Source organism: Chrysemys picta, chromosome 1 (genome assembly GCF_011386835.1).
Source record: "Chrysemys picta bellii isolate R12L10 chromosome 1, ASM1138683v2, whole genome shotgun sequence".
Lineage (NCBI taxonomy): Eukaryota > Metazoa > Chordata > Testudines > Emydidae > Chrysemys > Chrysemys picta.
The window spans coordinates 6,156,362-6,181,427 of NC_088791.1; the positions used below are offsets into that span (position 1 = coordinate 6,156,362).

Genomic DNA, 25,066 nt, shown 5'->3' on the forward strand with positions numbered 1-25,066 from the left:
ACCCAAAAATCGGGACTGTCCCTATAAAATCAGGACATCTGGTCACCCTAGCACACCCTCAGGGAGTGGCGGGGATCCACACACGTGAAACGGAGCTCATTAATAACCGATCAACAGCATATATGATGCAATGTACATAATATATAATTTTATTATTTATATAGTTATGGAAAGTAAATAATACATGGAAGAAATGAAAGGCTTTTTTTTACATTTTTTTTTTTGTTAGTCATCCCTGCCGGGGGCCCGCCAAAAATGTTCGAATTGGGCCCCGCCCTTCCTAAAGCCGGCCCTGCTGGAGAGAACAGGAGGATTCAGTCAGCAGGGGCTGCCGATCCGTCCCATTCACCAGGGCTGCCATCCTGCGGCTTCAGCATTAGTGGCTGGGGTGACTTGGAGAAAGGTCTCAACCTCCCCACATCCCACTTCACTGCTGCCAGAATCCCTCCTGCCCCCCCCCCGCCCAGCTACAGTCCCCTCCCTACCCAACCTGGGTGGGGCTGGAGGAGAGGGGTCTGAGAACTTGAGCTGTGGATTGGAGGTGGAACAGCTGTCAGAGGCACTGAGGGGGATGTGGCAGGAGCTCCCCGTACAAGGAGGGGGGTTGGCACTGGAGGTCACTAGGAAGGACAAGACGACTCCATCCTGGGGGTCAGGAGGGGGAATCCATCCCTCAGAGGTGGGCAGGGGCTGGGTGGAAATGCTGCTGGTTCCAGGGGCCGTTAATCCCCCCTGATTCCTTGGAGGCGTCTGAGTCTCAGACAGGTTCTCGTTCCCTTGCAGCAGGAGGACGTCATGGCCAATGTGATGCGCCAGCTCCGTATCATGCGGCACTTGCGCCAGGTGCCTGAGGCGCTGCAGGGCCTGTGCCTCTGAGGCCACCAGCAACTCCTGCTCCCTGCTGCAGGTACTGCTCTGGCTCTCTGTAAATGGGGAGCTAGTGGAAGGGGAAATGGAGCCCCCTGGCACTCACAGAAAGCTGATTACAGAATGAGCCCGAACTGAGAGGCACCATATCCGCCCCCCCCCAAAGAGCCAGTCTTCAGTGGTGATACAGCCCAGCTGGGGTAGCAACAGGATTGAGAACGAGGCAGGAAGTTCAGAGCAGCAAGGAAAGCCTGGAGGGGAACTTGAGAAGAGAGGTTGGAAAAGTGCAGCAAAGAGAAAGGTGCAGACCTAGCTATTGGGTCCAGGGCCCTGAGCTGCTATCAATGTCAGGGTGGGACTGGGTTCCCCTACCAGCCCCAGAGGAGGCGGCGTACACGCACCTGGAGAGGGTTCCCAAGCCCAGCAAGGGGGCTACAGGCTGAGCAAGTGCCCCAGCGATGGCAGAAGGACTTCTGTCTGTGGAAAGAGAAGAACAGGAGTACTTGTGGCACCTTAGAGACTAACAAATTTATTAGAGCATAAGCTTTCGTGGACTACAGCCCACTTCTTCGGATGCATATAGAATGGAACATATATTGAGGAGATATATATACACACATACAGAGAGCATAAACAGGTGGGAGTTGTCTTACCAACTCTGAGAGGCCAATTAATTAAGAGAAAAAAAAAAACAACCTTTTGAAGTGATAATCAAGCTAGCCGAGTACAGACAGTTTGATAATAAGTGTGAGAGTACTTACAAGGGGAGATAGAGTCAATGTTTGTAATGGCTCAGCCATTCCCAGTCCTTATTCAAACCGGAGTTGATTGTGTCTAGTTTGCATATCAATTCTAGCTCACCAGTCTCTCTTTGGAGTCTGTTTTTGAAGTTTTTCTGTTGTAATATAGCCACCCGCAGGTCTGTCACTGAATGACCAGACAGGTTAAAGTGTTCTCCCACTGGTTTTTGAGTATTTTGATTCCTGATGTCAGATTTGTGTCCATTAATTCTTTTGCGTAGAGACTGTCCGGTTTGGCCAATGTACATGGCAGAGGGGCATTGCTGGCACATGATGGCATATATCACATTGGTAGATGTGCAGGTGAACGAGCCCCTGATGGTATGGCTGATGTGATTAGGTCCTATGATGATGTCACTTGAATAGATATGTGGACAGAGTTGGCATCGGGGTTTGTTACAAGGATAGGTTCCTGGGTTAGTGGTTAATTGGCCTCTCAGAGTTGGTAAGACAACTCCCACCTGTTTATGCTCTCTGTATGTGTGTATATATATCTCCTCAATATATGTTCCATTCTATATGCATCCGAAGAAGTGGGCTGTAGTCCACGAAAGCTTATGCTCTAATAAATTTGTTAGTCTCTAAGGTGCCACAAGTACTCCTGTTCTTCTTTTTGCGGATACAGACTAACACGGCTGTTACTCTGAAACCTGTCTGTGGAAAGACCTCTTTGGACTTTTAGTGTGAGGCAAGCTGGGCCCCAGAAGGGTGGACTAAAGGTGGTGACCTAGCCAGAGTTACCAGGCAGAGAAACTGCCGTGGTGCTGGAGCGACCATGGATGGGGGACACTAGCCCAGCGAGAGGGCTGTGATGCCATGCCTGGCCGCCGGGGGGCACCTAACGATGAGTAGATTCATTTATGATTGGCATAGTTCCCCCTGTGATCCGTGAGGGAAGTCTTGGTTGCTGAAGGAATCATAGAATATCAGGGTTGGAAGGGACCTCCGGAGGTCATCTAGTCCAACCCCCTGCTGAAAGCAGGACCAATCCCCAGACAGTTTTTTGCCCTGGCCCCCTCAAGTATTGAGCTCACAACCCCGGGTTTAGCAGGCCAATGCTCAAACCACTGAGCTATCCCTCCCCCAAGCAGGTGTATCAAGGGACCAAGCTGGTCGCTGGATTTCCCACTTCAGTTCCAGGGACTGGCTAAGCAGCCAAAGCAGATCTAGGGGTTTCTCCAGCAGCTCCTAGAAAACCAACAGAAGCAGAAGGAAGTGCAGGTGGAGCTACAGACGCAGCAGCAGCAATACCTGTGAGAGATCCTGCAAAGGGAAATCAACCCAGGGTCTGCTATGCCCATGGACAAAAAGAGCAGAGAAGGAGAGCATGCCTGGGCTGTGCTGAGAAGGTTAGCCCAGGGAGAAGGGCATGAGAAAGTGTACAAGCGTGGCCTAATGCCAAGATGGAAGCAAGAGTTCTTTGTTTTGGGGGCAGAGAAGCAGGCCATATCAAAAGACACGGCCTGCTTAGGAAATTGCTGAGTGGCTGAACGAAGGGCCAGGGCCCTAAGAAGTTAGAAAGAAAGGAGAAGGTGTCCTCTGACACAAACCCCCATGAGGCAGGCAAGGTGGAGGTGGCTGGGGTGGCCATGGACCTTGCAGACCCTCCACCAACACCCCCTGTCGGGTGCTGCAGGGTGATGAAGGACAAAATGATTGGCCCAGAGATGAAGCAGACTGGAGGAGGGACAAACACAAGGGTGGAGCAGTCCATGGTGGGTTCTCAGACCCTGACCGAAAAGGTTTTGGCATATGCAGCGGCAGTAGCAAAAAGGCAACAGAAGACGCTAAAGGCTTCAGAACAGGCTCTGCAAGCAGCTGTTCATGAGACTGAGTGGCTGCAGGAAGAGCGTCGGGATACTGCAGAAGAGAAGGTTTGCCCCGAGCGAGCTGGCAGTGGAGCTGCAGACACTGCGCACAGGCTGTACAAGCGCGCAGCCGGTGACAGCGATGAGATGAGGAGGGATGAAGCTTGGAGAAGAATAGAACTTGCCCCCGCGTGGGCCAGGTTCTAAGGAGGAGGGTATATAACGGGGGGCTTGGCCTGTGGGCTATAAAGCCTGGAGCTAGGCCAAATGGATTACAGAGTGAGCTCCAGCTGAGGGGAAACCAGGGGAAACCGCAACAAAGGTACAGGAGCAGGCCTAGCTGTTCGGTACAGGGCCTTGGGGCAGAACCTAGAATCCAGGGTAGGACTGGTTCTCCCATGGTCTCTAAGGAAGGGGATGTACAGGGCCATAGGAAGGGCTACCAAGGCCAGCAAGGGCAGGCCGAGCCAAAGTCAGGCTGAGGAAAAGCCCCCAAGGGACAGAGGATCTTGTTTCAGTTAAAGACATTTTTTGACTTTTTGTTTGGGATGAGCGCGACCCAGGAAGGAGTGGACTAAAAGATGGTCACCTGGCCGAAGGGCTGAGTTCCCAGCCAAAAACCTGCTGGCGGGTGTGCTAGCCCAAGAAATCTGTGACCCCAGGCCTTGAAGGAAGGGGCACCTATCGGTGAGTGAACTCTGTTACAAGCCTGCTTCCATTGTGGAAACAGCCTGGTATTGGAGAGTGGTGGGGATGGCCTGTGGGCGAGGATGGCTGGAGGGGTCATACAGGAGGGGCAGCAGCGTCCAGTGAGGAGATCAGGGAACGGGTTGTTTGCAGTCCTGCCACTGAGCGGTAACGTGATCCTGGCCAGGTCACTCTCCCACCTGATGCCTCACTTTCTCTATCTTTGAAATGGGGCTCATCCCGACCCACATTAAGAAAGGGTTTGATCCTCTGCTCTTGCTTCCCAAATCCCTGCCCTCCTTGCCCCACACAGGCCTCTGCCCTGTTGCTCAAACTCCCATGCACATGTTAGTGCCTGTGTCACCCCCGCAACTGCAAGGTCTCATGTACAGTCTCCTGCCAGCAAACTGAAGCTGCCACTAGATCCAGAATAGGAATCGCAGTTCCTGTGCGCAGCCCTGAATGGAGTCTAGACCCTGGGCATGGGGAAGGCCAACGCTCACATCCAGGTAGATCATCAACCTACTCCTCTGTCCCAGGAGCAGGAAGGCCTCTGGTTCATGCTCCCTTCGGTAGCTGGAGCTGCTGAGTTGGGAGTGTGGTGGGCAGAGATGGGAACAGGCCATAGGATGAATCAAGTGTCAGGGGGAGACTCCCTGTGTGTGGGAGATGATGTTGCCCCTCTGTGGGGAATCCCTTCCTTGCAGATGCTGGGCTTTGGGTGCTGGACTCTGCCAGGAAGCCCAGCTCCCATCCCTAGCAGCTTGGCTGTTCCCTACACTGCTGTGCACCAGGCCCTCTGCAGAGAGCTGCTTTGGGCAAGGACTACAGGGCCTGCTGTCATCCTGGCAGGTGTCACAACAGGTTCCATAATCCTGACCCCTGGTCTCCCTCCGCTGGCAGGCTCTGAGCAAGGCCTGCCCAGAGAACATGGATGACGAGCTCTCGATCCTGCTGACAGCACCCCCCAGCACAGACAAACTCCAGCACATCTTGGAGGTGAGCAGAATGGGGAGGGGCAGCAGGGGTTTTACCTTAGCCCTGGGGACTCCTAGAAAGAAGAGACTGGAAAATCCATGTTTCTATTGGATCCTTCCGACTATGCATTCGTGATATAAACTCACAGGGTGACCTTGGGGTAACTCACTTCCCCCTTACGGCATCAGTCTTCTCCACTATCAAATCTACACTGGGGAAGAAGGACAGAAGCCCCGACAATCACCTTCACCTCTGGGTGTCTGGTCCTGGGAGCCGAAACCAACTGGACTATCTGCCCCATCTCCTAAACTGCCCTGTCTTTCCCTCCTAGGGCCTTGTCCTTAGTGCTCAGCCTGGCCCCTTCCCAGCTTGTCCCTGACCTTTAAAGGACTCTCCAAGCCCCTCCCATGCCTGCTTCCCTTGGGGTCTCTCTCCTGGCTGAGCACAGGCTGCCCTTCTATCTCTCAGCAGGCCTGGGTCCTAGTCACAGGCTGCGTCTTGTCACGTGACCCCCACACTTATTCCCTTCACCCTAGGGAGCTGCATCACCTGGGCCAGGTGCAGTTGAGCTCCAACCCCTTTCCTGGCCATCTCAACCAGGGACAGGTTGAAACTGGAAACCTGTGGGTAACAGTAACTGGTTGCTCGCAAAGGTGCTGAAGACACAATGGAAGAGGAAATCCTTTGGTCTGGATTGAAATTATTCCAACTGAAAGTGAATGAGAGAAAATAGGTTCAAAGTTCTCTTCCTAGCAGCAGAAAATGTAGCGATTGATAGAGGTTCAGGTCAGAAAGGACCATTATGTGCATCTAGTCGCCCCTCCTGTATAACTCAGGGCCTAGAATGTGACCAAGTGGTTCCTTCAGCCAACCATAGCATGGGACTGAGCCAGAGCACATCTTTTGGAATGACATCCACATGCAGGAGAGCCAGCTGGCTACCAGAAAATCTCTCTTCTGCAGTGACGTGGGGTTAAGGGACATAGCGGAAAAGACATGGAGGCTGTGACTAAACTTAGAGCAGGGTGGGAAACCGAGACACAGTTGGGACCTGTCTACACTACAGGTCTGTCGTGCATTTGTAAGCTGCTGACCCCCACATGTTGTTCAGAGCCTATGGACAACACAGCTCCTAAAGTGTGTTTGTTCTGTGCTTATCCGGTATGTACCAGCAGGGCTGGACAGCCTTTTTCACTGTGCTGTGGGGAGCAGGTCCTGGGTACTAAGGGTCTGAAGAAGCTCTCAAGGACTAATTTTTAAAAATAATTGTTATCAATGAATTGGGAGAAAACATACAATCACTGCGGATAAGATTCGGGGGGTGACAAAATACAGGCAGAGTGGTAATTCCTGATGGGGAGAGGGCAGTGATACAGAGCGATCTGGCTCATTCAGCCAGCTGGATCCATTCAAAGAAAACAAGTTTGAGCAGAGCCCAATGCAAGGTCCTATACGTAGCCACAAGGCACGCCGGCCACACCTCCAGAATGGGGATGTGTATCCAGGAAAGCAGTGACTCTGAAATGGATTTAGGGGCCAGAGTGGAGAAGCCACTCAACATGAGCTCCCAGTGTGATGCTGTGGTGAACAGGGCTAAAGCCATCATTAGACGAAGGAGCAGAGCCGTGAGTAAGATAGGGAGGTGACACAGCAGCAGTGAGACTGCTATTGGAATACTGCCTCCAGTGTTGGTGTCCTCCTTTGAAAAAGATGGTCCTAGAAATTGGAGCTGGGGCAGCAAAGAGCCACCAAATGTTCTGAGGGCTGGAGAAAAATGTCTTCTAGTGAGCTATTGAAAGAGTTCAACCTGTTTAGCTTATCAAAAGAAGATTGAAAGGTGACTTCACTGAAGTGTTGAAGTGCCTTAATGGAGAGAAAATATTGGGTATTAAAGGGCTCTTTAATCGAGCAGAGAAAGGCAGAACAAGACCCAATGGCTGGAAGGTGAAAAGAGACAAATTCCTATGACAAATAAGGCACAAATATTCAACAGCGAGGATGATTGACCACAGGAAGAAGCTACCATGGAAAGTGGTGGATTCTCCATCTCTTGATGTCATTTAATAAAGACTAGATGCCTTTCCGGAATGTGTTTGCCCCCAAAGTAGCTATTGTGGTAGACAGGAGGCCTGTGATATGCAGGGGGTCAGATTAGATGCTCTAACGGTCTCTGCTGACCATAAAGTCTACTCATTTCTGAGAAACCGAGTGTAGCATTGGGAGCAGCCTCTGCTTATTAAACAATCAGTTTGTCAGCACCTGCAGGACAATTTGGTTCTTAGGACTAGTGAGCATGGACTTGTCAAGAACAAATCATTCCAGACCAATCCTAGCTCCTTCTTTGGCAGGGTTAGGGGCCTAGTGGAGGTGGGTAAACAGTAGATGTGATCTATCTTGGTGTTAATAAGGCTTTTGACACAGTCCCATAGGACATTCTCACAAGCAAACAGATGCTGCTTAGCACTGTCAGAGCAGCTTTTGCTGGGGGATTCTCCCAGCACTTTCCAATAGTGGGAAAGTATGAAATCCCCATTTGACTGCTGGGGACAGAGCCTAGAGGGGGCAGCAACTTACCCGAAGTCCCACAGGTCAATAGGAAACCAGCAATGGAACCCAGGAGTCCTGACTCCCAGTTCCCTGCTCCAATCACTCCAGTGGAGCACACTCCCTCTCAAAGCAGGGGGACTGAACATGAGGGCCTGGTTGTAATTGCCAGCTGTGGGAGGGAGTGTGCAGCAGTGGTTAGTGAAAGGGCCTGGAAATAAGGATGAGGTGTCCTATCATGTTTACTCAGATCAGATTAGGACATAATAGAATGGCTGAAATAGTCTATTTTATTTGTATTTTATTATTTTGCAATTGTTAAGAGCAGCAACTACTTAGCTCAGACTGAAGCATCTTATCTAATTTTTGAGATCTAAGTGTCTCCTCTTTGAGTGCGACGAGACAATTTAACACATTGTGACAAAGAATTTTCATTGCCACTTGTTATGATTTCAAGAAACAAACTGGTTTAGTTTGAATAGGATTTTCGGTCAGAAACGGTTTCAATGAAATTTCCCCACCATCTCGATTCCTGGGCTCTATCTCTGCCTTTCGGGGGGGGGGGGGGCGGGTTGCTGTCTGTTAGAACAGGAGTCTGATTTGGATAGGGATAGAGACCTCCTTCAATGTTTTTAATGAAGTAAATACTAATGGGAATTGTGTGATCATGGGAGACTTTAACAGATATAGACTGGAGGACAAGTGCTATTAATATAATAGGGCTCAGATTTTCCTAGATGTGATAGCTGATGGATTCCTTCACCAAGTAGTTGCTGAACCAACAAGAGAGGATGCCATTTTAGATTTGGTTTTGGTGAGTAGTGAGGATCTCTTAGAAGAAATGGTTGTAGGGGACAGCCTTGGTTTGAGCGATCATGAGCTAATTCAGTTTAAACTAAATGGAAGGGTAAACAAAAATAGATCTGTGACTAGGGTTTTTGATTTCAAAAGGGCTAACTTTAAAAAATTAAGGAAATTAGTTAGGGAAGTGGATTGGACTGAAGGACTTGTGGAACAGATGGATCAGACTGAACAGGTTCCAAACCTCTCGGAGGCTCTTACCTTCTAAACAGGGACGTCTGTTTTCTAGTAAAATCAGGAAAAAGAAAGGAGAAAACTCAAAAGAGGTTCCTCCTGGCGCTCACGTACGTGAACCCTAATACTCTCTCAGTCCTCAAAGAGAGACCTCGAGAAGGAGACTTGCTGAAGCAAAGCTACAGGGGTCTCTGAGGTTTCCCTGGCCCTGAGCCCCTGTCCTGCCTGGCTGATGTCAGCATCCCTCTGTGAGGTCACCACCTCCCCAGCACCTTTGACCAATAGGCTGAGGTCCTGCAAAAGGCCTTTGTGATGTCACTGTCACACCCACCCCTCCCCTGCAGTGCTAATGTCCTGTCACAGCACAGGCCAGACACTTTGGAGGTTTGAGCTACTCCCTGTGGATCACCCCGCTCAATGAGTGTTCATTCTAGGAAGCAAGCCGGCTAGACAGTAAAACATCAGAGGCTGCTCCCAATGCTACACTCGGTTTCTCAGAAATGAGTAGACTTTATGGGCAGAAGAGACAGTTAGAGCATCTAATCTGACCCCCTGCATATCACAGGCCTTTCTGCACCATATGGGGCAGGCAGAGCTCTGCCTGGGTGCCGGGGGAATGGGATGGGGGTAGATCAAGGAAAGGGGGGAGGAGAATGGGTGTGAGGGAAAGAGCTCCTGTCCCAGATGAAGGAATTTGGGGGCAGAGGAAAGGACCCTGCTCCACAGAGAGGGGAGAGGGTTTCTGTGAGTGCCAGGGGGCTCCATTTCCCCTTCCACTAGCTCTCCATTTACAGAGAGCCAGAGCAGTACCTGCAGCAGAGAGCGGGAGTTGCTGGTGGCCTCAGAGGCACAGGCCCTGCAGCGCCTCAGGCACCTGGCGCAAGTGCCGCATGATACGGAGCTGGCGCATCACATTGGCCGTGACGTCCTCCTGCTGCAAGGGAACGAGAACCTGTCTGAGACTCAGACGCACCCGAGGAATCAGGGGGGATTAACGGCCCCTGGAACCAGCAGCATTTCCACCCAGCCCCTGCCCACCTCTGAGGGATGGATTTCCCCTCCTGACCCCCAGGATGGAATCTTGTTGTCCTTCCTAGTGACCTCCAGTGCCAACCCCCCTCCTTGTACGGGGAGCTCCTGCCACATCCCCCTCAGTGCCCCTGACAGCTGTTCCACCTCCAATCCACAGCTCAAGTTCTCAGACCCCTCTCCTCCACCCCCACCCAGGTTGGGTAGGGAGGGTACTGTAGCGGGGGGGGGGGCAGGAGGGATTCTGGCAGCAGTGAAGTGGGATGTGGCGAGGTTGAGACCTTTCCCCAAGTCACCCCAGCCACTAATGCTGAAGCCGCAGGATGGCAGCCCTGGTGAATGGGATGGATCGGCAGCCCCTGCTGACTAGGGTTACCATACGTCCGGTTTTTCCCGGACATGTCCTGCTTTTCGGCAATCAAACCCCCGTCCGGGGGGAATTGCCGAAAAGCCAAACATGTCCGGGAAAATGCCGGCCGGGCACTTCCCCTCCCGCGGCTGCTCTGCTCCGCTCCTCCCCTCTCAGACTTTAAGAGCCGAGCTGCCCGAGCCAGCGCTACTGGCTTCAGGCAGCCCCCCCATGCCTCCGGACCCCGAGCTGCCGGCCAGGCACTTCCCTTCCCGGGCTCCAGCTGAGCTGCTCCGCTCCTCCCCTCTCAGACTTTAAGAGCCGAGCTGCCCGAGCCAGCGCTACCGGCTTCGGGCAGCCCCCGCTGCCTCCGGACCCCGAGCCACGGGCCAGGCACTTCCCTTCCCGGTTCCAGCTGCTCTGCTCCGGCGGCTCGGGGGAAGCGCCGGCCGGGGGCGCAGGGTCTGGGGGCTGCCCGGCCAACCGTGAAGCCGGTAGCACTGGGGCAGCCCTTTCCCCATAGCTGGGAGTGGGGAGGAGGGGGCGGAGTTAGGGCGGGGGGAAGGGGTGGAGTTGGGCGGGGCTAGGGGAGGGGAAATGGGCGGGGCCAGGGCCCGTGGAGGGTCCTCTTTTTTTATTTATTAGACATGGTAACCCTACTGCTGACTGAATCCTCCTGTTCTCTCCAGAACGGGTCCAGCCTTGCCAGCAGCAGGACAAGCGTCCCCTGCCCATGTGCCTCAGCCCTGCCTGGTCAGACGCCATCACCCGTCAGTCCTTGGCCTCCCAGGCTGCCAGTGATGGGAGCAACTCTGGGTGGTGGCTCGGGTGACAGACACCAGACCACTAGGAATTGGGTGCGGCCCTGTGGGACAGGAGAGTCTTGCAGAGGGCACTTGGGGGACTCTCCTGCCCTTCCCAAGAGCGATAGCACCCTGTCCTAAGAACATAAGTCTGGGATGAGGCAAAGCTTGTCATTAATTAGCCTGGCTAAAGAGCTGGGCTGGAGCTACTCCAGGGACAAGCTGGCTCGCTCCTGCTCATGGAGGTGAATTCATCTCCCTTCCCAGGAGCACCTGCTCTCCCTTTCATTCCCCACCAGGCTCCTTGTGCCAGGCCAGCGAATGGCCACAGGATGGGAATGAGGCCTGGGCCCCGCCCCAATCTCCTGAGTCTAATGCAGCTGCTCACCTTGTCCCCCATCAGCTGCTGGGTTTCCCCCAGGAGGGAGTAGGTGACAGGGAGAGAGACACACACACACATTTGTCCTTCTGGTTGCAGGGCTTGTGTCCTTCCAATCCCATTGGTGGCTGCACAGTGGGCAGAGTCCTCGCTGCGTGCCCGGCCCAACAGAATTGCAGGGTGTGGTGTGGAACACAGAAAGAGATAGAGAGACTCATCCTCCAGCCGGGGTCAGTCTGAGAGAAATTGGCTGGGGTCCCAGTCTCACTCTTCTAGCGGGTGCCATTTCCCAGCTGGGTTCCTTACCCCTCTGGTGCAGCAGCAGCTGGTAGAGCCGGTAAACCCCCTCCCTGGCCTGCCGGCTGATGTCCTTGGCTGGGTCACTGACGGACAGAGCTAGCTGTGCCATGTGGTGACCCATCCTGGGGAATTCCGCTGAGTTCTAATGGACGGGAGAGGGAGAGGGGACTCCATCAGCATTTTCCTGTCAGCTCCCAGTCCCCCCCGGGCCAGGACTCTCCTTCCCCTCAGCCCCTCTGCAGGAGATGCTAGAGCCAGACCCTTAATTTCCTCTGCCCCCAAGGAAGCCTGGAGCACAGGGCTGTGGGCAGGGCCCTCCATGAGGACTTGCTTCCCCAGCTGCTCCAGGATGACAGGGAGGCATGAACCTGGAGCACAGTCCCCTTAAAAGCCCAGAGTCACCACTTAACTAGGACAAGAAGAACTTGACTCAAGCCAGGCTCACTCTCTGCTCTGACTCTGCCTCCCCAAGAGGAACACTCCTAACCCACAGCCCCTGCAGCAGCAGATCCTACAGCCCGTCGGAGCCAGATCACCTACGCCTGGAGTCAGGAAGCTGGGGTCAGAGGTCACTTATGTCAAACTCAGGGAGGGTGATGGTGAATCTGAGCAGGGCCGTGCTGCTCTTAACGGCCCTGGCTCTCTCTCGCGGCACCCTGGACACGATCCAGTAGTTAATGTGCTGTGGGGAAAGGAGGCAGATCAGGATCAATGGGCAGGTGCACGTATTGTGGAAATGAGACACAGACACACACCCATCCCCAGGGGGCTGAGACATTGTGCGCAGGGTGGAATATCTGATTCATTGATTGCAGAGCTTTGGAAGGGGATTGTTGCCCGCAGGACGATTCTTGAATCCTGCAGGTCACAACTTGTCATTGTCTCTCTAGACTGGAACAATGTTCAGTGTCGGGGCTGGTCCCATCCTCCCTGCACTCCTGATTCCTGAACAATCCCCTCAGAAATCTCAGGGCCTGTCGGAGAGACGGGCTGATTCTCTGGGGCCCTCCTGTTTCTCTAGGAAGGAGCCTGTGACTCTTCTCTGAGGACCCTCTTCTGGATCTCCCAGGAGGGGTTCAGACTCTCACTCCCCAAGCCAGCCAGGGGCCCTGTGGTTAGTGCTCAACACAACCAGGCAGAGCTCTGGCTTGAAGTCCCAGCTCCTTCCTCTGTCCTTTAAGGAGGAAGGGCCTGACACTGCATTGCACTGACTGCCCTGACCAAGGATGCCCACTGGGGGCTCAGCTAGGAGGACAGACTGGAAAATGGATCTAAGAGTGAAGGTAAAATTGCCCCCACCCCTCTCATCGGGCTCACCTCCAAGATGTACTGGAGCCTGTCGGTGTCTGGGGACTCTGCCAGCAGGTTCCCCAGCATGGCGTCCAGGAGGTCTGGCAAGACCCTAGGCAGATCCTGAAAGCAAGGGAGAGCCATGGGTCAGAGTTAGGGAAACTGGGGCTACACCTGCCACAGGATGGGAAATGGGGTCTCTGGGAAGCACTGGTGAGACCCCCAAACACATATCCTGGCCTCTCTCATTCACATCCCACTGCAGGCAATTAGCAAGGATTCATGGCAGGATGACAGCTGGCTCTTCAATCCATGACTTTAGCTGATCTACCTGCACTTGGGTGGTGTCCTTCTCCATGCCCAGGGTGAAGACGGCGTGCAGGGCAGCTCGGAGGAGGTGGGTCTCCAGCTCTGGCTCCAGGGCAGGTGTCATGGTGCTGGCAAGAGAGAGGAGCCGGCATTAGACTGTGCAGTGCGGGGATGGGACTGGCACCAACATGCAGGTGAAACTGCAGGGAAATAGGCACAGGCTGGCGAGAATGGAAACTGAGGCACCGAGCCAGGGAATGACAAGGCCAAGGTTTCTCAGACAGACAGTGGCAGGGCAGGAATAGCACCTGTTCCCTGGACCCTGCTGCCCCTCCTGTATCTGATCCTGGGTGTGAGCCTCTCCCCAAAGCCGTTGCAATGTTACTGGAGTGAAAAGAACAGCCCAGCCAGGAGAGAGTGAACCTTCCCCCCACCTCTGCCAGAGGAACCACCCTTGGGCGGTGACCTGGGAGTGGGAGGGGCAGTGACTCCCAGCCCTGGGCCTGAGCAGCACTGGGGTTAGGGGAACCGGGCCGGAGGGTCTCGGTACCTGAGGTTGCCCACAGCAATCAGGGAGTTAGCGAGGATGGCGCCGGGTGGAGAGTTATCAGGCAGCTCCTCAATGAGCTCCTGTGAGACCCAAAGGAGACAAAGGAGCGTGTGAGATTCGGGCCTCACTGACACTTCCCAGTGAGGAGATTACACAGCCAGGGCCCCACACAGCCAGCAGGATCCCCCCACCTGCCCCCCGCTCCTCCGATTCCTGCCCAATAGTGACTACTCTCCGAATTTCTCCCGTCTCTTCTCCCCAGTCTTCAGCCCCAGCAATCCCTGCCCTCTGCTGCCCCTCCAGCACCAACAATCCCCCATCCATTGGCCTGGGGAGACCCCTGCCCCTCCCATATCTCTGTCCTCCCTCCAGCAGCTGGGCACAGTGTCTCGCTCACCACAATCCTCTCCGCCACAGCCGCCTTGCAGCAGTGCGGCTCCAATGTGTCCTGCCCTCTCTGCTGTGCAGCGAGACGCGGGGTGGATGGCGTGCAGGAACACGAGCTGCTGGGCCTCCTCCTGCACCCACCAGGAGTGGGGTTAGGGGAGAGAGAGCCAGTTAGCCAGGGACCTCCCTGCCCCCACACAGCAGCTGCAGGACTCAGGCCTGAATGGGGGATAGTGGGGACCCGCCCATTGTCCAAATCACCCACCACTCCACCACAAGCAGGGTCAGGAACTGGGACAGTGCCTGTGGGGGGAGGAGACCCGGCTGGTGTGTGACAGACACCCCCACCTCTGGGGTCCCAGATCATGGAGGAGAAAGGTCCCCATTAGGGCTGGTGGATCATCAGGGACAAGACCCTCTGCAGGGGGTCAGGTGCTGGGAAGGGGCAGGACAGTCTCGGTTCCAGCACAGCTGGGGAACGTTTGTACCTTTTCTCCGCCTTGGAGCTGCTCTCGGCTGTTATTGAGAGTTGCCTCCTCTGTGGCCACGTCCACCCATTCCTCCTCCTCATCCCCTGAGTCCCTGGCAGTCCCTGCACCAGGGAGAGTGGCCTGCTGCCACTTGGGGGAAGGACAGGGGCACGGTGGGGCAATGTGTCACACCCTTCCCACCTCCGGGACCCAGGGCAGATCGGGCCCCACACTCCCCCCTCTCAGTGATGCCTTCAGCCCCCAACTCCTTCAGGAGCCCATAGCAACGAGACCCCCCCACGCTGTTCTGGACTCCCTGGGAGGTGCCTCCCCCCAACTGGAGCACCAAGGACCAAAGTGGCAGCATCTAGTGTCAGTGGGGTTCATGTGGCTCAAGCCAGACCCCTGGGCTGGGGACCCGCCCCCATAGCACTGATCGAGGGCCTGGGCCCAGGGTGTTCACAGCCCCGCCCTCACCTCTCTCTGAGCCCAGCCTGACTCCTCACCTAGAACAAAGCAGCGGCGTCCATCGGCCTCGCTGCTGCCCGAGTCCCAGGCACTGCTGCTGTCCCATGGGGAGCGGGCCGAGCTGCTGGTGGTGGGACAGGGATCCTCCACCTCCTGCCCTGGGGAGGCTGGAAGGTCCTCACTGACCGGGCAGGGCAATGCCTCCTGCTGGGAATCAGGACTGGGCTCCTGGGGCTGCTGCTGCCCACACACCGTGCCCCAGAGTCACCCTGCCCGGCTCCCCTCCTGCGCTGGGTCCTGCCTGCCCAGCCGCAGCCTGGCCCAGCTCCATTTCGACCTGGCCTCTCCCACCTCGGCGCCTGCGCTGGGAGCGGGTTTTCTCCGCCAGAAGGCTGGGCACTTCCACCTCCTGGTGCGGCCGGGAGCTCCTTCCCTGCCAGCGGGGACGGAGGGGCCGCTCTGCTCCTGGGGAAGATGGCAGCTGCTTCCCTCAGGCTCTGGGGCCACCTGCAGAGCCTTCTTCCTGAACCTCCTCAGGAGCCTGGCCACCCTGGAACCAAGCGGGGAGCGGGTGTGAGTCTGGGGTCAAGGCAGCCTCTCACTAACCAGCCTGCTTGGTCCCTCCCCATCCCTGCCCCAGCCAGAGCAGCTCCTCCTCCCCGCACAGGGGTGCATGTAATGCAATCTACACGCACTGGCAGGAGTTCATTGCATGATCTGCTTCCTGCTGTTTGGTTCTGGGCTGTTGGAGTACGGGCTTGCAACCATCTGTGCACACATATTATACTAATTGCATCTAGACCACATCTCCCTAGTTTGTTTGTGAGAATGTCCTTATTAACACCAAGATGGATCACATCTACTGTTTACCCACCTCCACTAGGCCCGTAACCCTGCCAAAGAAGGAGCTAGGATTGGTTTGGAATTATTTGTTCTTGACAAGTCCATGCTCACTAGTCCTAAGAACCAAATTGTCCTGTAGGTGCTGACAAACTGATTGTTTAATAAGGAGTTCCAGTATCTTTCCAGGTATGTTAATGGATGGGAAGACGTTCTTTTTCAGGGATCTCTGACGAGAACTGGGGCACAGCACTTAGTTTGTTGAGGCCATAAAATGGAGACAGGCACCTCTTCTCTCCTCCCAGCCCCCCAGATACCTAAAACGGTGGGACTCACATCCCTCAATGGGCTTTAAAAAAGACAATGGTTACAATGTGGCCCCGACCATTTCTGGTTTCTGCAGACTAGATGTTTTAGCAAAGTTTAGAATTCCTTGGTGCTCAACACCGTGAAACTCCCCTTTCTCCTTCACAACGGGCTTTAACGCCCCTTATCTCACCCAGGCTCTCGACTGCCCAAAGTTGGAGAATTGTCCCTGTTCCCATTGCAGATCACCCCCCACGACACACACACAGAGTCCTCCTGGTGGTGGGAGGGGAACAGAGGAAAGGACAGAAGATGTAAGAGATGAAGAGAAAGGAGGGAGGGATGGAGGAAAAGGTAAAACAAAAAGGACAAACCCTAATGTCCCCAGTGATTCTAAGGCCTAGTCTTCACTTACCGGCTGGTCCGGCGGCACGCCATCGATGTTCTGTGATCGGTTTATCGCGTCTGGTTAAGATGCGATAAATCGATCCCGGATCGATCCCGGAAGTGCTCACAGTCGGCGCCGGTACTCCAGCTCGCCGAGAAGAGTATGCGGCGTCGACGGGGGGAGACTTCCTGCCGCGTCTGGACCGCGGTAAGTCCGGACTAAGGTACTTCGAATTCAGCTACGTTATTAACGTAGCTGAATTTGCGTACCTTAGTCCGAAGTCCGGACTAAGTGGGGACCAGGCCTTAGGGACAAAATCCCAGGTGGGGAATAAAATTCGACCACCTTAAGCTAGTGTTTTCCATGCCTAGAATTCAGCTGGCGCCAGATGCATAAGACTGAACAGGTTCCAAACCTCTCAGAGGCTCTTACCTTCTAAACAGGGACGTCTGTTTTCTAGTAAAATCAGGAAAAACAAAAGAGAAAACTCAAAAGAGGTTCCTCCTGGCGCTCATATACGTGAACCTAAATACTCTCTCAGTCCTCAAAGAGAGACCTCGAGAAGGAGACTTGCTGAAGCAAAGCTACAGGGGACTCTGAGGTTTCCCTGGCCCTGCGCCCCTGTCCTGCCTGGCTGATGTCAGCATCTCTCTGTGAGGTCACCACCTCCCCAGCACCTTTGACCAATAGGCTGAGGTCCTGCAAAAGGCCTTTGTGATGTCACTGCCACACCCACCCCTCCCCTGCAGTGCTAATGTTCTGCCACAGGGCAGACACTTTGGAGGTTTGAGCTACTCCCTGTGGATCACCCCGCTCAATGAGTGTTCATTCTAGGAAGCAAGCCGGCTAGACACTAAAACATCACAAGCTGCTCCCAATACTACACTCGGTTTCTCAGAAATGAGTAGACTTTATGGGCAGAAGAGACAGTTAGAGCATCTAATCTGACCCCCTGCATATCACAGGCCTCCTGTCTACCACAATAGCTACTGTTGGGGTAAACACATTCCAGAAAGGCATCTAGTCTTTATTAAATGACATCAAGAGACGGAGAATCCACCACTTTCCTTGGTAGCTTCTTCCTGTGGTCAATCATCCTCGCTGTTGAATATTTGTGCCTTATTTGTCATAGGAATTTGTCTCTTTTCACCTTCCAGCCATTCCCAAACCTCAGCCAGTATTTGTAGGTGACAAATCTCATGAATTGTCACAGATTGCGGTGTTACTAGAGGGGGTTTTGGAATTAACTGATAAGTCACTGGGACCAGATGGCATTCACCCAAGAGTTCTGAAAGAACTCAGATGTGAAATTGCGGAACTACTAATTATGGTTTGTAACTTGTCCTTTAAATCAGCTTCTGTATCCATGACTGGAAGATAGCTAATGTAACGCCAATATTTAAAAAGGTTACTATTGGTGATCCCGGCAATTACGGACCAGTAAGTCTAATGTCAGTACCGGGCAAATTAGTTGAAACAATTGTAAAGAATAAAATTGTCAGACACATAGAAGAACATAAATTGTTGGGCAAAAATCAACATAGTTTAGGTAAAGGGAAATCGTGTCTTACTAATCTATTAGAGTTCTTTGAAGGGGTCAACAAACATGTGGACAAGGGGGATCCAGTGGACATAGTGTACTTAGATTTCCAGAAAGCATTTGACAAGGTCCCTCACCAAAGGGTCTTATGTAAATTAAGTTGTCATGGGATAAGAGGGAAGATCCTTTCATGGATTGAGAACTGGTTAAAAGACAGGGAACAAAGGGTAGGAATAAATGGTAAATTTTCAGAATGGAGAGGGGTAACTAGTGGTGTTCCCCAAGGGTCAGTCCTAGGCCAATGCTATTCAACTTATTCATAAATGATCTGGAGAAAGGGGTAAAAAGTGAGGTGGCAAAGTTTGCAGATGATACTAAAGTGCTCAAGATAATTAAGACCAAAGCAGACTGTGAAGAACTTCAAAAAGATCTCACAAAACTAAGTGATTGGGAAACAAAATGGCAAATGAAATTTAATGTGGACAACGTAAAGTAATGCACATTGGGAAAAATAACCCCAACTATACATACAATATGATGGGGGCTAATTTAGCTACAACGAATCAGGAAAAAGATCTTGGAGTCATCGTGGATAGTTCTCTGAAGACTTCCACGCAGTGTGCAGCGGCAGTCAAAAAAGCAAACAGGATGTTAGGAATCATTAAAAAGGGGATAGAGAATGAGACGGAGAATATCTTATTGCCCTTATATAAATCCATGGTACACCCACATCTTGAATACTGTGTACAGATGTGGTCTCCTCATCTCAAAAAAGATATACTGGCATTAGAAAAGGTTCAGAGAAGGGCAATTAAAATGATTAGAGGTTTGGAAGGGGTCCCATATGAGGAGAGATTAAAGAGGCTAGGACTTTTCAGCTTGGAAAAGAGGAGACTATGGGGGGATATGATAGAGGTATATGAAATCATGAGTGATGTGGAGAAAGTGAATAAGGAAAAGTTATTTACTTGTTCCCATAATATAAGAACTCCACTAGTAAGCTCCCTCCAGCCTGACAGTTCACCTTTCAGTACGACCCGTTGTAGTCTCCCCTTTAACCAGTTCCTTATCCACCTTTCAATTTTCATATTGATCCTCATCTTTTCCAATTTAGCTAATAATTCCCCATGTGGAACCGTATCAAATGCCTTACTGAAATCGAGGTAAATTAGATCCACTGCGTTTCCTTTGTCTAAAAAATCTGTTACCTTCTCAAAGAAGGAGATCAGGTTGGTTTGGCACGATCTACCTTTTGTAAAGCCATGTTGTATTTTGTCCCAATTACCATTGACTTCAATGTCCTTAACTACTTTCTCCTTCAAAACATTTTCTGAGACCTTGCATACTACAGATGTCAAACTAACAGGCCTGTAGTTACCCGGATCACGTTTTTTCCTTTTCTTAAAGCTAGGAACTATGTTAGCAATTCTCCAGTCATATGGTACAACCCCTGAGTTTACAGATTCATTAAAAATTCTTGCTAATGGGTTTGCAATTTCATGTGCCAGTTCTTTTAATATTCTTGGATGAAGATTATCTGGGCCCCCCGATTTAGTCCCATTAAGATGTTCGAGTTTGTCTTCTAACTCAGATGTGGTAATATCTACCTCCATATCCTCATTCCCATTTGTCATCCTACCATTATCTCTAAGCTCCTCATTAGCCTCTGAAAGACTGAGGCAAAGTATTTGTTTAGACATTGGGCCATGCCTAGATTATCCTTAACCTCCACTCCATCCTCAGTGTTTAGTGGTCCCACTTCTTCTTTCTTTATTTTCTTCTGATTCATATGGCTATAAAACCTTTTACTATTGGTTTGAATTCCCTTTGCAAGGTCCAACTCTACATGGCTTTCGGCCTTTCTCACTTTATCCCTACATGTTCTGACCTCAGTAAGGTAGCTTTCCTTGCTGATCACTCCCATCTTCCACTCCTTGTAGGCTTTCTGCTTTTTCTTAATCATCTCTCTGAAATGCTTGCTCATCCAACTTGGTCTACAACTCCTGCCTATGAATTTTCCCCCTTTCTTGGGATGCAGGCTTCTGATAGTTTCTGCAACTTTGACTTGAAGTAATTCCAGGCCTTCTCCGCCTTTAGATCCACAAGTCCTTCAGTCCAATCCACTTCCCTATCTAATTTCCTTAATTTTTTAAAGTTAGCCCTTTTGAAATCAAAAACCCTAGTCACAGATCTATTTTTGTTTACCCTTCCATTTAGTTTAAACTGAATTAGCTCATGATCGCTCAAACCAAGGCTGTCCCCTACAACCATTTCTTCTAAGAGATCCTCACTACCCACACCAAATCTAAAATGGCATCCCCTCTTGTTGGTTCTTCAACTACTTGGTGAAGGAATCCATCAGCTATCACATCTAGGAAAATCTGAGCCCTATTATATTACTAGCACTTGTCCTCCAGTCTATATCTGGGAAGTTAAAGTCTCCCATGATCACACAATTCCCATTAGTATTTACTTCATTAAAAACATTAAAGAGGTCTCTATCCCTATCCAAATCAGACTCCTGTTCTAACAGACAGCGAACCCCCCAAAGACAGGGATAGAGCCCAGGAATCGAGATGGTGGGGAAATTTCATTGAAACCGTTTCTGTCCGAAAATCCCATTCAAACTAAACCAGTTTCTTTCTTGAAATCATATCAAGTGGCATGAAAATTCTTTGCAAAAATATTTTGTTGCAAAACAAAAGCATCTTCTGTGTCACAAAAAGAACAGGAGTACGTGTTTGTCTCGTCGCACACAAAGAGGAGACACTTAGATCTCAAAAATTAGATAAGATGTTTCAGTCTGAGCTAAGTAGTTGCTGCTCTTAACAATTGCAACATAATAAAATACAAATAAAATAGACTATTTCAGCCATTCTATTATGTCCTAATCTGATCTGAGTAAACATGATAGGACACCTCATCTTATGCACTGCTCCTAGTGACACTCTCCAATAGATCCCCATCCTCCACCTGTCGGGAGGTAGGTAGGAGCGGATTGTTATCCCTACTTGAAAGAGGGAGAAGCTAAGGCTGAGAAAGGAGAATTGACTTGTCTTAGGTCACACAGCCAGTCCGTGGCAGAGTTGGGAATAGGACCCAAGAGCCCTGATTTTCAAACTAACCATCGGATCTTGAATTTCAGACATTGAATGACCTGAATAAAGTGCTCTCAAGTGAGTTCCAGACCAGCAAGGGTTCATAGTAATTATTCAGCAAGTATTTTAGGAGAACTGGAATGGTAGAGAAAATAATGAACTGCAGAGAAGCAGCAAAATTTGTCGAACATATGACTGGTTATGACTATTTACTTGGTCTTAAAAGAAAACAACAGGGACCTGAGTCTCCTCCCTGTCAATAACGCCCTGCTCAGCCAATCAGGGTAGAGACCGAGGGGCGGGAGGATGAGGGTTCTCACCAGAGAGCCCAAAGGATGGCCCAGGTCACCGCTGGGGATCACTGTCTGAGCACTATTTCAGCCCCACATTTTTCGGTGGACCTCCCACAATGGGAGTTGTAGAGCACCGCCCATGACACACACACACCCCTCCTGGTGGTGGGAGGGGAACAGGGAAACAGACAAAAGAAGTAAGAGATGAAAAGAAAGGAGGGAGGGATGGAGGAAAAGGTAAAAGAAAAAGGACAAACCTTAATGTCCCCAGAGATTCTAAGGGACAAAATCCCAGGTGGGGAATAAAATTTGGCCACCTTAAGCTAGTGTTTTCCATGCCTAAAATTCAGATGGCGCCAGATGCATCAGACTGAACAGGTTCCAAATCTCTCAGAGGCTCTTACCTTCTAAACAGGGATGTCAGTTTTCTAGTGAAATCAGGAAAAAGAAAGGAGAAAACTCAAAAGAGGTTCCTCCTGGTGCTCACGTACGTGACCCCTAATACTCTCTCAGACCTCAAAGAGAGACCTCGAGAAGGAGACTTGCTGAAGCAAAGCCACAGGGGTCTCTGAGGTTTCCCTGGCCCTGCGCCCCTGTCCTGCCTGGCTGATGTCAGCATCCCTCTGTGAGGTCACCACCTGCCCTACACCTTTGGCCAATAGGCTGAGGTCCTGCAAAAGGCCTTTGATGTCACTGCCACACCCACCCCTCCCCTGCAGTGCTAATGTCCTGCCACAGGGCAGACACTTTGGAGGTTTGAGCTACTCCCTGTGGATCACCCCGCTCAATGAGTGTTCATTCTAGGAAGCAAGCCGGCTAGACACTAAAACATCGCAAGCTGCTCCCAATGCTACACTCGGTTTCTCAGAAACGAGTAGACTTTATGGGCAGAAGAGACAGTTAGAGCATCTAATCTGACCCCCTGCATATCACAGGCCTCCTGTCTACCACAATAGCTACTTTGGGGGCAAACACATTCCGGAAAGGCATCTAGTCTTTATTAAATGACATCAAGAGACGGAGAATCCACCACTTTCCTTGGTAGCTTCTTCCTGTGGTCAATCATCCTCGCTGTTGAATATTTGTGCCTTATTTGTCATAGGAATTTGTCTCTTTTCACCTTCCAGCCATTGGGTCTTGTTCTGCCTTTCTCTGCTCGATTAAAGAGCCCTTTAATACCCAATATTTTCTCTCCATTAAGGCACTTCAACACTTCAGTGAAGTCACCTTTCAATCTTCTTTTGATAAGCTAAACAGGTTGAGCTCTTTCAATAGCTCACTAGAAGGCATTTTTCTCCAGCCCTCAGAACATTTGGTGGCTCTTTGCTGCCCAGCTCCAATTTCTAGGACCATCTTTTTCAAAGGAGGACACCAACACTGGAGGCAGTATTCCAATAGCAGTCTCACTGCTGCTGTGTCACCTCCCTATCCTACTCACGGCTCTGCTCCTACGTCTAATGATGGCTTTAGCCCTGTTCACCACAGCATCACACTGGGAGCTCATGTTGAGTGGCTTCTCCACTATGGCCCCTAAATCCATTTCAGAGTCACTGCTTTCCTGGATACACGTCCCCATTCTAGAGGTGTGGCCGGTGTGCCTTGTTGCCACGCATAGGACCTTGCATTGGGCTCTGCTCAAACTTGTTTTCTTTGAATGGGTCCAGCTGGCTGAATGAGCCAGATCGCTCTGTATCACTGCCCTCTCCCCATCAGGAATTACCACTCTGCCTGTATTTTGTCACCCTCCGAATCTTATCCGCAGTGATTGTATGTTTTCTCCCAATTCATTGATAACAATTATTTTAAAAAATTAGTCCTTGAGAGCTTCTTCAGACCCTTAGTACCCAGGACCTGCTCCCCACATCACAGTGAGAAATGCTGTCCAGCCCTGCTGGTACATAGGGGATAAGCACAGAACAAACGTACCTTTAGGAGCTGTGTTGTCCATAGGCTCTGAACAACATGTGGGGGTCAGCAGATTACAAACGCACAACAGACCTGTAGTGTAGACAGGTCCCAACTGTGTCTCGGTTTCCCACCCTGTAAAATGGGGAGAACAATGATTAGCTCCATTTGATACCTGGGGAAACCGAGGCACCCAGCGGTGCAGAGACTCGCTCATGGTCCCAAAGCCAGGAATAGAAAACAGCAGATCTGATAGCCAGGCCTGGGACCTAACCCTGGTTTTCCTGGCCTTGCTGCTCTAAGTTTAGTCATAGCCTCCATGTCTTTTCCCCCGTGTCCCTTAACCCCACGTCACTGCAGAAGAGATTTTCTGGTAGCCAACTGGCTCTCCTGCATGTGGACATCGTTCCAAAAGACGTGCTCTGGCTCAGTCCCATGCTATGGTTGGCTGAAGGAACCACTTGGTCACATTCTAGCCCTGAGTTATACAGGAGGGGCGACTAGATGCACATAATGGTCCTTTCTGACCTGAACCTCTATCAATCGCTACATTTTCTGCTGCTAGGAAGAGAACTCTGGACCTATTTTCTCTCATTCACTTTCAGTCAGAATAATTTCAATCCAGGCCAAAGGATTTCCTCTTTCATTGTGTCTTCAGCACCTTTGCGAGCAACCAGTTACTGTTACCCACAGGTTTCCAGTTTCAACCTGTCCCTGGTTGAGATGGCCAGGAAAGGGGTTGAAGCTCTGGCCCAGGTGATGCAGCTCCCTAGGGTGAAGGGAATAAGTGTGGGGGTCACGTGACAAGACGCAGCCTGTGACTAGGACCCAGGCCTGCTGAGAGATAGAAGGGCAGCCTGTGCTCAGCCAGGAGAGAGACCCCAAGGGAAGCAGGCATGGGAGGGGCTTGGAGAGTCCTTTAAAGGTCAGGGACAAGCTGGGAAGGGGCCAGGCTGAGCACTAAGGACAAGGCCCTAGGAGGGAAAGACAGGGCAGTTTAGGAGATGGGGCAGATAGTCCGGTTGGTTTCGGCTCCCAGGACCAGACACCCAGAGGTGAAGGTGATTGTCGGGGCTTCTGTCCTTCTTCCCCAGTGTAGATTTGATAGTGGAGAAGACTGATGCCGTAAGGGGGAAGTGAGTTACCCCAAGGTCACCCAGTGAGTTTATATCACAAATGCATAGTCGGAAGGATCCAATAGAAACATGGATTTTCCAGTCTCTTCTTTCTAGGAGTCCCCAGGGCTAAGGTAAAACCCCTGCTGCCCCTCCCCATTCTGCTCACCTCCAAGATGTGCTGGAGTTTGTCTGTGCTGGGGGGTGCTGTCAGCAGGATCGAGAGCTCGTCATCCATGTTCTCTGGGCAGGCCTTGCTCAGAGCCTGCCAGCGGAGGGAGACCAGGGGTCAGGAGCCTGCATTAGCACCGGTGTGCCATTGACCAGGAGCTGGCTGAGGTAAGCGCCGCCTGGCCGGAGCTCGCACCCAGAAACCCTGCCCCAGGTCGGAACCCCCTCCCACACCCAAATTCCCTCCCAGACCTCACACCCGGCACCCCAACCCCCTGCCCCAGGTCGGAACCCCCTCCTGTACCCTAATCCCTCCCAGACCCCACACCCCCACCCGCACCCCAATCCCCTACCCCA

At 51.8% G+C, this 25,066-nt stretch overlaps 2 protein-coding genes across 2 annotated transcripts in view; both read right to left on the reverse strand.

Annotated features, from left to right (window-relative positions):
* LOC135980945 (uncharacterized) overlaps window positions 1-25,066 on the reverse strand; it is a 266,851-nt gene that overhangs the window by 125,685 nt on the left and 116,100 nt on the right. The gene's annotated exons all lie outside the window — the stretch shown is intronic.
* Window positions 1,379-14,559, reverse strand: LOC135972763 (uncharacterized). The gene is made up of 4 exons (XM_065552053.1): window positions 14,126-14,559; window positions 13,729-13,808; window positions 13,201-13,306; window positions 1,379-12,992 (listed from the first exon to the last, which is right to left on the reverse strand). The coding sequence occupies exons 1-4, from the start codon at window positions 14,480-14,482 to the stop codon at window positions 12,825-12,827; spliced, it is 711 nt and encodes a 236-aa protein (XP_065408125.1). The 5' UTR covers window positions 14,483-14,559; the 3' UTR covers window positions 1,379-12,824.

Excerpts from the sequence above, each read along its gene's own strand:
- LOC135972763 (XM_065552053.1), bottom strand. The coding sequence starts at position 14,482 with ATGATCTGGGACCCCAGAGGTGGGGGTGTCTGTCACACACCAGCCGGG. Across the intron at positions 13,809-14,125 it reads CTGTGGCGGAGAGGATTGTG|GAGCTCATTGAGGAGCTGCC; the intron begins GTGAGCGAGACA and ends TGGGTCTCACAG. Across the intron at positions 12,993-13,200 it reads AGGACACCACCCAAGTGCAG|GATCTGCCTAGGGTCTTGCC; the intron begins GTAGATCAGCTA and ends CCTTGCTTTCAG.